This window comes from Oncorhynchus gorbuscha, linkage group LG19 (assembly GCF_021184085.1).
Source record: "Oncorhynchus gorbuscha isolate QuinsamMale2020 ecotype Even-year linkage group LG19, OgorEven_v1.0, whole genome shotgun sequence".
Taxonomy (NCBI): domain Eukaryota; kingdom Metazoa; phylum Chordata; class Actinopteri; order Salmoniformes; family Salmonidae; genus Oncorhynchus; species Oncorhynchus gorbuscha.
Window position 1 is genome coordinate 4894746 of NC_060191.1, and position 17026 is coordinate 4911771.

The following is a 17026-nucleotide window of genomic DNA, read 5'->3' on the forward strand; positions in this document are numbered from 1 at the left end:
TGCCGCAACTCTGTTTTGTAGCACAATCTATTGAAATTGCTATATTCAAATGTTTTAGGTTAATCATTCGGGTGGTGCATGGATATGGGGTATGTATAAAATAAGCAAAATAACGGAGAACACATGATTTTATTATTTGGCAGGCCTAACATTTTTATTGAATTAATTGAAAATGTGTAATAATAGTTGAGCCAACCACCCTAAACTCTGTCTACATCAGATAGTTAAATAGAACAGATGCATGTACACACACCTAAATTGGCACATGCTATTATCAGAAACAAAATAGACTTGACACAATTACATTTGTGACACAATGTTGCCATCAATAGTAAAACATCAAACACACTCCAACTTGAACAGTGGTCTTGTGTTGTGGAGCAAAATTATCTCTTTATTGTCTCACTCTTGAGCAGGGTGCCAGACAGACTCCAACACTACACTCAGCTGTCCCAAATCTCTTGATTGGTTTCCTTTATTTTTCTACCTCATTAGAAATAATGACAATGACAACAATCATCAATAAGTCTGCTTAGGATACTCAGGATAGCCTAGATGTTATATCAGTAAACAATGTAGCATTTTGAGTTATATTTGTACACATGTTCACTAGCTCAACAACCTACAGTATATGCCTACATGCATAACTCCATGTTACTGCAAAAGAATAAGATAAAAGCACTGCCTCACATTTCACAACAATAAAACTGAATAACCTTCCAGGCTCTCTAGTCCTTGTCGAAGTCTTCGGCGTCTTTCACATACTAATAAATGTATCTTGAATGCCTCAATGTTCTCTGTCCGTTGCCCAAACAATGAGACTGCATGATGTAGGACTTCAAAAGATGCCATCTCTCCAGGCATTGCGGTCTTTCCTCTGCCTCTTGCGGGCCAGCTCTGGGAAATAAGCACTGTTGTATGGTATTTCCCTCTCCTCTGTCTCCCTTGGTCGCTCCTTCTCTTTCCCGGTTCCATTCTTCTGGTCCAGCAGGGCCTGGGCTCTCCTCTTCTCCTCCGCCTCTCTCTGCAGTCGCTCCGCTCGCAACCTTTCAATAGAGCTAGAAAAGAGAGAAGAGGTGGTTTCCATCAACCATATGTTTATCCAGAGTCTCAGTACACTTGTTTGTGCACTTATCCACTTGGCTCAGTGTACTTGGTCTCTTGGTTATGCATCCAAGTGGAGTTGAAACAATAACAAAGTGCCACCCCACCCGCTTCGGTAAAAAGCTGAAGAAATGTAACCACTAAATTCATAGAGCTATGGATGCAAGGACTGACCATACACAAAATTATAGACAGAGCTATGGCTGCAAGGACTGACCATCCACAAAATTATAGACAGAGCTATGGATGCAAGGACTGACCATCCACAAAATTATAGAAGGAGCTATGGATGCAAGGACTGACCATCCACAAAATTATAGAAGGAGCTATGGATGCAAGGACTGACCATCCACAAAATTATAGACAGAGCTATGGATGCAAGGACTGACCATCCACAAAATTATAGACAGAGCTATGGATGCAAGGACTGACCATCCACAAAATTATAGACAGAGCTATGGATGCAAGGACTGACCATCCACAAAATTATAGACAGAGCTATGGATGCAAGGACTGACCATCCACAAAATTATAGAAGGAGCTATGGATGTATAGACAGAGCTATGGATGCAAGGACTGACCATCCACAAAATTATAGACAGAGCTATGGATGCAAGGACTGACCATCCACAAAATTATAGACAGAGCTATGGATACAAGGACTGACCATCCACAAAATTATAGACAGAGCTATGGATGCAAGGACTGACCATCCACAAAATTATAGACAGAGCTATGGATGCAAGGACTGACCATCCACAAAATTATAGACAGAGCTATGGATGCAAGGACTGACCATCCACAAAATTATAGAAGGAGCTATGGATGCAAGGACTGACCATCCACAAAATTACAGTTCTAACAAAGTTGGGGCAATATAGTATTTGTTTACATATAGTTGGTTTACAGAGTAAAAGAGTTCTGATGCGGTACGACAGTTAAACTAAGCTAATGAGGCATTTATAGCTTACAGTTGAAGTCAGAAGTTTATATACACCTTAGCCAAATACATTTAAACTCAGTTTTTCACAATTCCTGACATTTAATCCTAGTAAAAATTCCCTGTCTTAGGTCAGTTAGGATCACCACTTTATTTTAAGAATGTGAAATGTCAGAATAATAGTAGAGAGAATTATTTATTTCAGCTTTTATTTCTTTCATCACAATCCCATTGGGTCAGAAGTTTACATACACTCAATTAATACTTGGTAGCATTGGCTTTAAATTGTTGAACTTGGGTCAAAGGTTTCAGGTAGCCTTCCACAAACTTCCCAAAATAAGTTGGGTGAATTTTGGCCCATTCCTCCTAACAGAGCTGGTGTAACGGAGTCCGGTTTGTAGGCCTCCTTGTTAGCACACGCTCTTTCAGTTCTGCCCACAAATTTTCTGTGCGATTGAGGTCAGGGCTTCGTGATGGCCACTCCAATACCTTGACTTTGTTGTCCTTAAGCCATTTTGCCACAACTTTGGAAATATGCTTGGGGTCATTTTCCATTTGGAAGACCCATTTGCGACCAAGCTTTAATTTCCTGACTGATGTCTTGATGTTGCTTCAATATATCCACATAATTTTCCATCCTCATGATGCTATCTATTTGTGAAGTGCACCAGTCTCTCCTACAGAAAAGCACCCCCACAACATGATGCTGCCACCCCCGTGCTTCACAGTTGGGATGGTGTTCTTCGGCTTGCAATCCTCCCCTTTTCCCCTCCAAACATAACGATGGTCATTATGGCCAAACAGTTCTATTTTTGTTTCATCAGACCAGAGGATATTTCTCTAAAAAGTACGATCTTTGTCCCCATGTGCAGTTGCTAACCGTAGTCTGGCTTTTTTAATGGCGGTTTTGGAGCAGTGGCATCTTCCTTACTGAGCGGCCTTTCAGGTTATGTCGATATAGGACTCATTTTACTGTGGATATAGATACTTTTGTACCCGTTTCCTCCAGCATCTTCACAAGGTCCTTTACTGTTGTTCTGGGATTGATTTGCACTTTACGCACCAAAGCACGTTCATCTCTAGGAGACAGAACGCATCTCCTTCCTGAGCGGTATGACGCTGCATGGTCCCATGGTGTTTATGCTTGCGTACTATTGTTTGTACAGATGAACATGGTACCTTCAGGCATTTGGAAATTGCTCCCAAGGATGAACCAGACTTGTGGAGGTCTACACTTTTTTTTAACGAGGTCTTGGCTGATTTGTTTTGATTTTCACTTGATATCAAGCAAAGAGGCACTGAGTTTGAAGGTAGGCCTTGAAATACATCCACAGGTACACCTCCAATTGACTCAAATTATGTCAATTAGCCAATCAGAAGCTTTAAAGCCATGCCATCACTTCCTGGTATTTTCCAAGCCGTCTAAAGGCAGTCAACTTAGTGTATGTAAACTTTTGACCCACTGGAATACAGTGAATTATAAGTGAAATAATCGGTCTGTAAACAATTGTTGGAAAAATTACTTAGATCTCCTAAATGACTTGCCAAAACTATAGTTTGTTAACAAGAAATTTGTGGAGTGGTTGAAAAAAACAAGTTTCAACGACTCCAACCTAAGTGTATGTAAACTTACGACTTCAACTGTATATTCTTCAAGAATGAATTGGTACACATCATTAATTTAGAATTCCAAAAACATATGTAGCAACTGCTTATTGCCCCTTTAGGTCAAAGCTAATTGGTCTTATGATTGATCAAAGAAACACAAAAGACCCTCAGACATACAGATAAAATAACTAGTCTCGATAAAGACTCAAACTTCTCACCTTTCTCCACCACTGCTTCTCCTCTCCCCTCTATCCCTCTTCTTCTTACTCTTATGTTCTTTTCTATCCTTCACCGCCAGTGCTTTCTTCATCTCTTTCAAGGGGTCCAGCATGTCTTTCAGTCGTCTGTCTCTCTTCTCCTTCTCCTCTTGACTGAGTGGCAGTCTCTTTCCTTTGTTGTCTTTCTCTTTCTCTTTCTCTTCGTCTTTCTCTTCTTCCTGACCTGTTTTCATGTACCATGGAGTTACCTCTGTCCCAGGTTGGGGGCCTAGGGACACTAGCAGACCAATAGCACGCTCCTCGCGCTCCTACAAAAACAGAATCACCATAGCATTAGAATAATAGAATATTACCATTCAAAGTAATGATCTGTGATGGGAGGAATCAGGACCAGCTATTACTATTTGGAAAGTTCAATACATTTATTCACATCTCATTCTCTGATCCTTCCATTGATGTGATAAGCATCAGGCCATTAAATCTGTTAATTTTTTCTCTCCATATTAGCACCTAACACTCCATATTTAAATTCCAATATGCATTCTCAATTTCCAACATGGTACATATTTGCTTTCAAAATCTTAAACTGAATTGGCCGATCTCTGTTTAGAAATGTCTCTGGAATAAATAAACCAGGCACTGTCATTGGCTGGCTAGATCCACTAGAGAAAAGCTTTGAATTGGAGAGAAACAAGCCCAAGAAGGTAAACATTGTTACTAGAGCGGGATGCAAAAACCAGTAGCCATGTGCACAAAGAAACTTGACTTCAACACAGGTGAAGGGGGAAAAGCATAACAGAATGACAGGAAGGTCACCTTTTCATCTTTCTGGTCTTTGAGGTACTCTGCATTTCCTTTCTTCTCAGATGACTCCTCCAGAGGAAATAGATTGAGATGTTCCACCACTCCTCCACTCCCCTCCCCTCCTCTCTCACCTCCCTCTCCTTCATCCTTCCATGCTCCAGACTGTTGAAGTGCAGCTCGTGACTTCTGTCTCAGGTGCTCTGTTCGCGCCTACAACAAAGAGGTTACTTACCTACATAACATTCAACGGCAACAATTGAGTACATATACACATTTATGACTTGATACGATTTTAACAATGCCTCTTATACATCGCTTCTCTGAACAAAATCGCACCTGTCATACATACATCGTAACATTCCTGTATCACACAAAGTTTGGTTGTCACTTCAGACCATGCATGCTAAATCAACTATGAGGAATGTATCAATTTGCAATTTGGGGATGGGAGGGCAACGTTCCTATGGTTACCTCCTGCTCTGCTCGCTCCACACGGCGTTGGACTTCTCGCTCCTCTTCTGCGGCTTGTGCCTCGTCCCGGCGCACGCGCGCAACGTTGTCCTTGTTGCGAACATGCCAGCTCTTTTTAGGTAGAATATTCATTTTTCTCCTGAAGTCGAGTGTTTGTTTTGACCAGGGCTTGCACAGTTAAACAAAAATGTGTCAAAAACGTAACATACCCTGACTTCTGTTGTTTGCAATTCAGTCAGTCGGCACTGTAACTCCAGTTCGCTAGCTAGCTAACGTTAGCTAGTCTTAATAACCTATTTCCTGTAATACATTTTTTTTTACAGCTATTTCAATCACAGAAATGTAATTCTGACATTGGGTTTTGTACAGCTGTTACCGAATGACTAAAATATTTGCATAAAACCAAAGAAAATATATTAAACACATCTGATAAACAAGCAACCAAAAAGCTATTCAACACAACCGGATATATACACCCGAAAATATTGTTACGTCATTACGTCTACGTAACAAAACGATTTTGTAGAAGTTCTCTCACGGGTCAGCAGGGGGCGCACGTAGCACGACAGAAATAATAGCATCTACATACACAATATATAAGATATATATGTTTATATACACACACAGACCAGTCTTCATATACACATATATATATATGAAGACTGGTCTGTATATTCGTTTGTATTTTCAATACTGACACAATTCTCACATGACAAACACTTGCACAATATGTAAGTAACAGCCGAGTTTAACTGAATCACATACCGAACGTTGTCGCACATAAACTGGCAAATTTCACAAGCACTTCTAGCTGATGGGTGGGTATAATTTGTGGAACGTTCCAACAGGAATCTGTTCCAAAAACTTCGTAAAGTATAATGTTGTATACAAACTATCATGATAAATTCATCTATTTAATTAGCTGCCGAAAAGGCATCAACTCACCACGTAGCTTATTCTTAATGTTTGTCCATAGACTACCAGAGTGAGGACAGACATAGCCCACTCCCTACCCGGTATTTTATTCTGCCGCTATACAATTTTGTATCCGTTGTTTGCTGGCAACCTTGATATTTACTTTTTGTAACAGATTCCTGTTGGAACGTTCCACAAATTATACCCAGCGGACTGCGAGGGAACGTGCTTCGGTCGACAAATGTTTACATAATGTGCAACAATGCCTCGGAAGATTGAAAATACAAGCGACAGAACCTACCGTCGCCGCAAAAAGTCAGGTAAAAAATACTTTCCTGTGGATATTTTATCTCCACTTCCTACTGTCAAAAGGACCAACAGCAAGGACAACCGGTAATTGTAAATATAATTGTATTCAACATTCTGGCTTGGAGAGACTCTTGCGTCTTTTTTAGGGCGACTTCTTTCACACTGAATAACCATGGGGTAAACACGGTAACAGTCTGATGTTTAGGCAAGAGGTGAGTAAGAGAATGCAAAGGCGATGAACACGGCAATTGCTGTTCCAGATATTATGAGAGATAAATGGGGTAACAAACTAAATCTTTAATATACTAACCCTTAGCCCCATGGAAGTCTCCACATTTAGATTAGTCATTTAGCAGAAGCTTTTATCCAGAGTGACTTACAGTTGGTTCATTCATTTTAAGATACCGTAGCTAGGTGAGACAACCACCACTCAATCATAAGTAAAACTTTGCCTCAAACGTAGCTATCCTACACTAGAGAGTGACAATAATTGTAAAGTGATTTGTGAAGGTGTAGATGGGTTTTGCATGTAGCAATAGCACAAAGCACATATCTAAGCCTTTAAAATCTACAAAAAGTGCCTTGGGCCGGGATATGGGCCGTGGGTTTGAGCCTGGCGTCTGAGTCAGTTTGCTGCACCAGTGTCAAATGTGTCCAATTGGTCCCTTGTTGGAACTCCCATCTCTCTACTCAGCTCTTCAATCTGCTTGACCAGGAACTGCTTATCACGTCCCTCCTGTTAAGAGTTAAACACACTGTTATACAAGGTTAAGCTTGAGTATGGGCCATAGACATGGTTTTGTTTCAAACATATATTTTTTGTATCATGTAGGACTTTCTCCCCATCCATCACTTACCAGTTTAAGCTGGGCCTTTAGCAGATCAACACTCTTCCCATAGACTGCGGCTAGAGCTGCTACGTAACACAGCACCACACTATCAGGACAGAGGAGAGCACAAACACAGTCAGAATGTTATGTACAGGAGTCTGAACACATGGAAATAACCCATGCTGACCAAATGAGTCTATGCAGATATGGGCCTCCCATTTGTTGAGTTACAAAACAATATTACATCATCAAACACAAGGTAGACAGTAACACACTGACCCATGTACCTGCAATGGACAATCGGATCAGTAACATACTGACCAGATCGGACATGTTGCTTGCGTTGCAAAATAAATGTAGAAATACGTGTTATTCAATTATTGCACCCACTACTACTCGCATGCACCAACGAGCATCTGCGTTGCCAAGGGCTAAAATAGAAGTCCTTTCTATTTCTGATGCAGATCACGCTGCAATCGCAACTCCTCTTGCCTCTCCTCATTGGTTTACAGAAGCAGGTACCCATGTGCCATCTCCTCATTGGTTATACCCACGTGGGTGATTGAAAGACAAATTGTTTTGCCGGTTGTCATGGTAATACTATGAAAGTGTAGATACCAATCACCATATAAGTTCGAAGATGAAAAAGCCTGGGAGGAGGAGAGATGACTAGAAACGATTCAGTTGACCGTTGTGTGTGGATTAATTGTCAGAGTAGAGGACCTTTCCATTTCAGGTAAAATAACAATATGTACAGCAAGCTAGCTAAATAGGAGAAATTAGCGAGCATGTGCAAGCTAGCTAAATTGCCATACATATTTAATGCTTTTCGACCTGTCCCCAAATTAATGTAATTGGTTCAGAGTTTGTTTTGATATTTTAACCTGCGTGTCGTGATCGCGTTTGGTGTGGGGGGACAAAATACATTTATGCACGATGGCGCACGCGCACAGCCGGTTTGGGTTCCTTGTAAGACTAAATCACCCAGGAGAAAATTAAGAGATCAGTAAGACAAGGTGACTCACCAAGAGAAGATGAAGAGAGGGATGGAGAAGGCCTGGGAGCCCATGTAGAAGATGAAGTCCTGTGTTGCCAGGGAGAGAGTGTAGAAGGTGTTGGGAACGATACTCCACATCATAGTGAGAGAGCGGAACGGACCACAGCTCATAGAGGGATGGATCCTGAGGATGACATATCAACACCCTCACCAACTACCACCACTACTACACCTGGTCCATCTGCCACTACTATCCCTGCACTGTATAACAGGCTTCCTTCCTGTTAGAGGAAATCGTAGTTAAGATGAATAATTATGTATACATTATTGATATTCTAATACTATTATGTTATGATATGAAAAGTAAAAGTTATTGGTTAAGCTGTTACTGAAAATGTAAGCAGAACTAATTTGATTGTCTGTGCTTCTTGGGAAGGTCAAGGGGGAGAAAAAGCTTTTCAGACAAGATAAGAATGTTTGGGTTTTGTTCCATTGGTGAGAGAAAAGTATATCTTCTAGACAGGTTGTAATGTCTGGTTTATGAGGGGAGTAGAAAGCATCTCCGGACCTAAACAAAAAAACAACGGGGCTATCGTGGGAAACTGATGATGTCATTTTGAGTTTATAACCTGTGGAAATCTGTGTATGTGGTTAGTACTCTGGAATTAAACGCTCTTTAACCTGGCTTTTAAGACTGGTCTCGATCTACTTCATGCATAATTAATGAACTTACAATTCATTAATGAATTAGAAATGAGTGCTAATTGGTTTTGGCAATTAAAACATTAAAGAAATTTAGAATTCCTCTATCACTTCCTGCTGCAGTAGAGATAGAGTCTGCGTCCGAAGTGGCACCCTATTCTCTATATAGGGCACTATTTTTGACTATAGGCCCTGGTCAAAAGTAGTACACTATATAGTGAATAGGGTGTCATTTCAGACGTAGGCATAGTCACTCACTGGGCCAGGCTGTAGATCATGGCGACGAGGGCGAGGCCCCAGCCGAACAGCAACACCACCAGGAAGAAGATGGTGGAGGTGGTGGAGCGGAACGTCTTCACCGCCGGACGACAGTTAGAAAACAGAGTGACCTGGAGGAGGAGGGGGAGGAGGGGGGGGGGGTGGAGTGGGGAGGAGGGGGCGCGCGTTATTGTGATTGTGTAGTGAAACGGATCTGGGGCCAAACGTTCACTTGAGAAACCTTTCAGAAAATGAATAGATTACATTTCCATTATTGGTACAGTATGGAGAGCAGCCTGACCTTCTTGCAGTAGAAGAGGATGAAGAACTTGAGTGTGTTGATGAGAGGCAGCAGAGGGCAGAACAGAGCTCCAGTCCACACCACTGTCTGACCGTAGACCAGACCCAGCACATTGGGAGGCACCAAGAACTCCTGACGACCTACCCACCGGGTCAGTACACAGGAGTAGTGGTCCACAAACAACCTGCCACAGTATGGAAGAAGAGATTATCAATAAATATAATAGAGGATGACGAGCTCATAGATTGAGTTACACCACAGTGTACACTACCTGCGTGGAAACTCCACCAGGATAAGCATGGCGATGGTAATGAGGAAGTCAAACAAGGCCAGTTTGTACATCTCCTGTCCCACACGCGTCTCCCAGCACTGGGTGGCAGCAGCAAGACAGACAGACATAGCATGGGTGGTAAAGAAAATAGAAGATGATGCAACATGGTTGATACCAGTTCTGTACTGTAGGTAGAATCGGATAGAGATATCATCTTTTCAGCCTTTTCTAGACCAATCTGCTAAATTAGACCCTGACTGCTACCCAGGATACCATGCTGTATTAAGAGAGTGGTTACCGGATATTCCTTGTTGTTGTACTGGCAGAGCTCACATTTTGGACTATCTTTAAAGCAGGTGATCTGACTCCACAGAGTAAACAGCAGCACTCCCAGACTTATCATACGCAGAAACACTGACCTGAACACAGGAGGGAGGGACACAGGCAATATTCACACACACGTAGGCATGCACACACACTGGTTGAGTGAAGATCTAGCAAAGCGATAAGGTCACACACACACTAACCTAACGTAGCAGGCGTTAAATAAATGTCAAACTAGGGACTCGGCAGAGGCTACACACACACACACACACACACACACACACACACACACACACACACACACACACACACACACACACACACACACACACACACACACACACACACACACACACACACACACACACACACACACACACACACACACACCTGAACAGTGCCATGATGATGGTGGTACTAGGAGAATATCTCTCAAACAAGGCTATCTGGTCACACATGAAGGGCACAACAAAGTTTCCTGTTGTGATGACGATGGAAGGAAGGTAAACCCAGAACAGACCCAGAATGCCCTCTGCTCCAACCTGCACCTAGGAACCACAGGGAAAGGGTTGCAAAGGTCAACCAGAAAAGGTTAAAACAGCCCCAGGATACCCACCTCCCTGTATTGACTCAATATGACATGGAGAGGATGAAAGGCCAAACATCCAATCAATACTTTGTTTTGTTTCTTGTGTTTTTGACTGACCTGGCTGAAGACAGTAGCCTTGAAGATGCCAAAGAAAGCTCCTCCTATGAGGGCGAGGGAGACGAGCATGAGGAAGATACGTAGAGAACACAGACCCACTGTCTGACCTAAGGTTAGAGACGAAGCCTTTTTCTGTAGCCTCTCCTCCTCCAGGTCCACCTGACAGAGGGAGGAGACAGATAGAGGAGGTGAGAGAGAGTGGAGATGGGAGGAATAGAGGGGAGAGATCATACAGAGAAATTAGAGGGGAGGAAAGAGGAGGGCATCTTCAGTGACCCTGCAGTAAGAGGCAGAGCTCCTACCTGTAGCTGGTAGTGGATGCTTTTCTGTTTGAGTTTGGTGGCCCGGTCTCCCTGGCAACCGTAGTCCCAGCCAGTGAACACCATCTTGCTGTAACTGCCGGCAGCACCGCTGCCTGTTGCCACAGCAACGCGAAGTGCGCTCCCCATGCTGTATATGGGACCAATCGGAGGGGGGTTGGGGGGTAAGTAAGTCATTAGGTTTAATGTCTATTCTATCCATTTTATTTCTATGCAGATGGAAGTGTAGGGCATTCCAGAAGGTACCGTGCGATGATGCAGATGAGACAGAAGGCGAAGTAGAAGACGGAGGTGAGGAGGTAGGCCAGGGGCAGGTTGTAGTGGAAGCCACTGCTCTCTGCCACGGTGTTGTTATAGTAACCATAGAACATGTAGGAGTACTCCATGAAACCCTGGGAGAGGGAGATAGGTGGAGGGTGGGAAGTGGTGAGAGTGGAGCCTACTAGACTAGAAGCGTACCAGACTTGACATAAACTCACAAAATGACACAAACCCACAAGTAGACACAGACTGTACGTTATTTTTTATTTCACCTTTATTAAAACAGGTAGGCTAGTTGAGAACAAGTTCTCATTTACAACTGAACTGTGGCTATAAATAAATAAAGCAAAGTATTGCGACAAAAACAACAACACAGAGTTACACATAAACAAACATACAGTCAATAACACAATAGAAACGAAAAATAGAAACATCTATGTACAGTGTGAAAATGTAGAAGAGTAGGGAGATAGGCAATAAATAGGCCCTAGAGGCTAAAATAATTACAATTTAGTGATAGATGTACAGATGATGATGATGATGATGTGCAAGTAGAGATACTGGGGTGCAAAAGAGCAAGAGGGTGAGTAATAATATGGGGATGAGGTAGTTGGGTGTGCTATTTACAGATGGGCTGTGTACAGGTACAGTGATCAGTAAGCTGCTCTGACAACTGATGCTTAAAGTTCGAGAGGGTGATATTAGACTTCAGTTTCAGAGATTTTTGCAATTTGTTTCAGTCATTGGCAGCAGACAACTGGAAGGAAAGGCAGCCAAAGGAAGTGTTGGCTTTGGGGATGACCAGTGAAATATACCTGCTGGAGCGCGTGCTACGGGTTGGTGCTGCTATGGTGACCAGTGAGCTGAGATAAGGCGGGGCTTTACCTAGCAAAGACTTATAGATGACCAGGACCCAGTGGGTTTGGTGACGGATATGTAGTGAGGGCCAGCCAACTAGAGCATACAGGTCACAGTGGTGGGTAGTAAATGGGGCTTTGGTGACAAAACAAATGGCACTGTGATAGACTACATCCAGTTTGCTGAGTAGAGTGTTGGAGGCTATTTTGTAAATGACATCGCCGAAGTCAAGGTTCGATAGGATAGTCAGTTTTACAACGGTATGTTTGGCGGCATGAATGAAGGAGGTGTTTGTTGCGAAATAGGAAGCTGATTCTAGATTTAATTTTGGATTGGAGCTGCTTAATGTGAGTCTGGAAAGAGAGTTTACAGTCTAACAAGACACCTAGGTATTTGTAGTTGTCCACATATTCTAGGTCAGTACGTTCCAGAGTAGTGTTACTAGTCGGGCAGGAGGGTGCGGGCAGTAATCGGTTGAAGAGCATGCACTTAGTTTTACTAGCATTTAAAAGCAGTTGGAGGCCACGGAAGGAGAGTTGTATGGCTTTGAAGCTCGGTTGGAGGTTTGTTAACACATTGTCCAAAGAAGGGCCAGATGTATACAGAATGGTGTCGTCTACGTAGAGGTGGATCAGAGAATCACCAGCTTACACAGGCAGAAAGACAGACGGACGTGCAGACAGGCCAAGGCCTCTTAAAGCAGAGCTGTATGGTTTTGCATAATGAACTTCAGAGAAGTGATGTTCTCTGTGCTGTATTCAGTATATCTGTAACCAGTGGTACACAGGACTAGATTACACATGTTGTGTTTTCTCACCGTTCCAGAGAGTAAGTCCAGGAAGTACTGGTAAAACACCACCAGACCTTGAAGATTTGGATCATAGACCTTACACACATCTGGACCTGAGAAACACACACACACACACACACACACACACACACACACACACACACACACACACACACACACACACACACACACACACACACACACACACACACACACACACACACACACACACACACACACACACACACACACACACACACACACACACACACACTCTCAGCTGTTTGAAGATCAGCTAAGGTCACATTTGATCATGTTTCCCACCGCAGCCTTGGCACCGAACACCTCAGTTCCATGATCTGCTACTTTGTTAGGGACTCCATTCTCAAGCCCGTGAGTGAATACCAGTAACAACTGCTGCAATATTTGCAGTTTCAATCCCTCGATTGAATTAAAAGCCCATCCTCTAAGGCAGATCTGTTGCTATGATACTGCTACAGGGAACAGTGAGAAGATATTGTTTTATATTGGAGACACACATAATAAAGGTTAATAGACTGGACTGGAATAGAGATAGTGAATGTCACTCCAATGCCATCACCCTTTAACCAATCATGGGCCTGGTTTGAAAATGCATCCTCCAGTGCTGGCCTTACCAGTGCTGTCCACTGTCATGTTACTGGTGCTGGTGGATCTGAACACGATACTGGGGATGAGGATGAACCCAGCAATCAGCAAGAACGACAGGAAGTTGAGCACCACCAGGAAGCGCAGGAATATGAAGTAGGACTGGACACCACCGCCAAAGTGGCCTGCAAAGACAGAGGTCACAGGGCCATGTTGTGAATGTGAAGGCAACATAATTAACTACAACAGTAGCTCTGGAATGTTATTAATATTTTTCAGTATTTCATAATTAATTAAATTAAAAATAACATATATTGGGATGCAATGTCAGAATGTAATACATTTCAAATCCTACGTTACAGATGTCTTCTTTGTTTTAAGCCCATAACCATGTGTATGAGGTGTCTATTTTAGTTTCAAAAGAGATTTGTTTAAGACTACCAAGAAACACTGTGTGACTCTGATTTAGCCTAATGCAGGAGAAATGTGTGGAACTGAGGCCTTTAAGATATTGCTGAAAGCCTCGGGAAAACTTCATCGATATGTGTGGTCGTTGTGCGTGAAAATGCATATAGTTAAGTTCTGTATATGTCACATACAGTTGAAATCAGAAGTTTACATACACCATAGCCAAATATATTTAAACTTAGTTTTTCACAATTCCTGACATTTTAATCCTAGTAAATATTCCCTGTCTTAGGTCAGTTAAGATCACCACTTTATTTTAAGAATGTGAAATGTCAGAATAATAGTAGAGAGAATTTAATTTAATTTCTTTCATGACATTCCCAGTGGGTCAGACATTTACATACACTCAATTAATATTTGGTAGCATTGACTTTAAATTGTATAACTTGGGTCAAACGATTCAGGTAGCCTTCCACAAGCTTCCCACTATAGGTTGGGTGAATTTTGACCCATTCCTCCTGACAGAGCTGGTGTAACTGAGTCAGGTTTGTAGGCTTCCTTGCTCGCACATGCTTTTTCAGTTCTGCCCACACATTTTCTATAGGTTTGAGGTCAGGGCTTTGTGATGGCCACTCCAATACCTTGACTTTGTTGTCCTTAAGCCATTTTGCCAAAACTTTGGAAGTATGCTTGGGGTCATTGTCCATTTGGAAGACCCATTTTGCGGCCAAGCTTTAACTTCCTGACTGATGTCTTGAGATGTTGCTTCAATATATCCGCATAGTTTTCCTACCTCATGATGCCATCTATTTTGTGAAGTGCACCAGACCTTCCTACAGCAAAGAACCCCCACAACATGATGCTGCCACCCCCACAACGTGATGCTGCCACCCCCGTGCTTCACAGTTTGGATGGTGTTCTTCGGCTTGCAAGCGTCCCCCTTTTTCCTTCAAAATTTTTGTTTCATCAGACCAGAGGACATTTCTCCAAAAAGTACGACGTGGTCCCCATGTGCAGTTGCAAACCGTAGTCTGGCTTTTTTATGAAGATTTTGGAGCAGTGGCTTCTTCCTTGTACCTGTTTCCTCCAACATCTTCACAAGGTCCTTTGCTTTTGTTCTGGGATTGATTTGCACTTTTCGCACCAAAGTACTTTCATCTCTAGGAGACAGAATACGTCTCCTTCCTGAGCGGTATGACGGCTGCGTGGTCCCATGGTGTTTATACTTGCGTACTATTGTTTGTACAGATGAACGTGGTACCTTCAGGCGTTTGGAAATTGCTCCCAAGGATGAACCAGACTTGTGGAGGTCTACAATTTTCTTTCTGAGTTCTTGGCAGATTTCTTTGGATTTTCCCATGATGTCAAGCAAAGAGGCACTGAGTTCGAAGTTAGACCTTGAGATACATCCACAGGTACACCTCCAATTGACTCAAATTAAGTTATCAGAAGCTTCTAAAGCCATGCCATCATTTTCTGGAATTTTCCAAGCTGTTTAAAGGCACAGTCAACATAGTGTATGTAAACCTCTGACCCACTGGAATTGTGATACAGTGAATTATAAGTGAAATAATCTGTCTGTAAACAATTGTTGTAAGAATGACTTATGTCATGCACAAAGTAGATGTCCTAACTGACTTGCCAAAAGTATAGTTTGTTAACAAGAAATTTGTGGAGTGGTTGAAAAATGAGTTTTAATGACTTCAGCCTAAGTGTATGTAAACTTCCGACTTCAACTGTACATACAGCCCAGGATATAGATGTGTATGTAGTTGATGTTTGATTAACCATTGCCTGATTTGATTGAGTGATACAGTGTGATTGAATCTGTCACCTCCTATCTTATGCAGAGCCTTTCTCCACAGAGCTACGTAGGACATGACTCCCCCTGCATCTGTTCTGAACCTGCTCAGGGACTTGGCCTTGCTCCTTTTCCACGACTGCCAGCTAGTCACCACAGGCACACGCATCTGTTGCACCTCCCTGGAAGGGAGAGTAGGTGGGAGGAAGAGAAAGAGTATGTTTTTTTGGGAGAGGAGAGAAGTGAGAGAGCATAGTATGTTTGTTACCTTCAGGACCACAACAAAGGAATTGCACAGAGGCAGAGACGCTAGTAACTACTATGACCACTGAGGTCCCATACCGTATCGCTCTCTTCAGACGCATGGTCATAGGCCGCTCTCTTAGGTCCTTAGGGGGTCCCGAGTCACCCTCCTCTCCCCCCTCCGAGGGGGGAGAACCCCAGTTGAACTGAGGGCCATTCTGATTGGACACTACAGACTTACTCCGTAACCTCACCAACTGCTGGGCACCATGGTAACTGTGGGCTTGGAGAGGGCAGAGGAGGGCAAAGATATATACAGAGAAAAACTCTGAGTGATGTCCTGAGTAAAGCCCAGAGTCAGTGTAGTTGATTGGTTGTAGTTTTGGAAGAGTTGCAGTCTGTTGGTGCATTATACTTTTGTGGTACATAATTCAAGCATATTTAAAGTATACATTCTTGGAAAATCTCCCTTTACCATGTAATAGCATATTTAAAGTATACATTCTTGGAAAATCTCCCTTTACCATGTAATAGCATATTTTTGTATAGTACAAAACAAGTCATCCTAAGTAACCAGGAAGCAAATCACTGAACACAAAGGCACACCTGTACCGGAGACAGAACATACCACACCTACAAAACAGTTGTCGCACAGCTTACCCATAGTGGAGCTCGGTCTTTGTAGCTCACTGAACTCCATGAGACAGAGAGGATTCCACCAACACTTCAGAAACACTACAATCAAACAACCAGTCCTCCGTATCTCACTGCTAATTACAATGCTAATACATAGTTAATCCAGCACACAGGGCTTGCTCTTCTATGAGGTAGAATCCAGGAATCACTCCCCCTCAGACTTTGCTCCATGCAATTAATCATCTCTGCCACAGATACTTCCTTGTACGTTTAACCCATTCACTCCTGGTAGACTGTTAGGTTACACTCCACTCCACTTACATC

General features: G+C 42.7%; 2 protein-coding genes across 4 annotated transcripts; both read right to left on the reverse strand.

Moving 5' to 3' along the window:
• Positions 1-132: 132 nt before the first annotated feature.
• On the reverse strand, positions 133-6502 carry LOC124005561 (leukocyte receptor cluster member 1 homolog). Of its 2 annotated transcripts, none has more exons than XM_046314944.1 (5): positions 6091-6502; positions 5146-5313; positions 4687-4884; positions 3871-4178; positions 133-1058 (listed from the first exon to the last, which is right to left on the reverse strand). In XM_046314944.1, exons 1-5 carry the CDS (start codon positions 6142-6144, stop codon positions 839-841), a joined length of 948 nt encoding a protein of 315 aa, XP_046170900.1. In that variant the 5' UTR covers positions 6145-6502; the 3' UTR covers positions 133-838. The 2 variants fall into 2 exon arrangements, with proteins under 2 accessions (XP_046170900.1, XP_046170901.1); XM_046314945.1 differs by lacking the exon at positions 6091-6502 and adding an exon at positions 5911-6056.
• A 144-nt stretch (positions 6503-6646) lies between these two features.
• tmc4 (transmembrane channel-like 4) lies at positions 6647-16934 on the reverse strand. 2 transcript variants are annotated; one of them, XM_046314942.1, is made up of 16 exons: positions 16727-16933; positions 16166-16349; positions 15857-16005; positions 13644-13799; positions 13015-13100; positions 11325-11470; positions 11061-11208; positions 10759-10917; positions 10443-10600; positions 10027-10147; positions 9729-9826; positions 9458-9641; positions 9157-9287; positions 8225-8380; positions 7227-7305; positions 6647-7105 (listed from the first exon to the last, which is right to left on the reverse strand). In XM_046314942.1, exons 1-16 carry the CDS (start codon positions 16764-16766, stop codon positions 6995-6997), a joined length of 2106 nt encoding a protein of 701 aa, XP_046170898.1. In that variant the 5' UTR covers positions 16767-16933; the 3' UTR covers positions 6647-6994. The 2 variants fall into 2 exon arrangements, with proteins under 2 accessions (XP_046170898.1, XP_046170899.1); XM_046314943.1 differs by lacking the exons at positions 10027-10147; positions 10443-10600 and having other exon boundaries at positions 16727-16934.
• Positions 16935-17026: the final 92 nt, after the last annotated feature.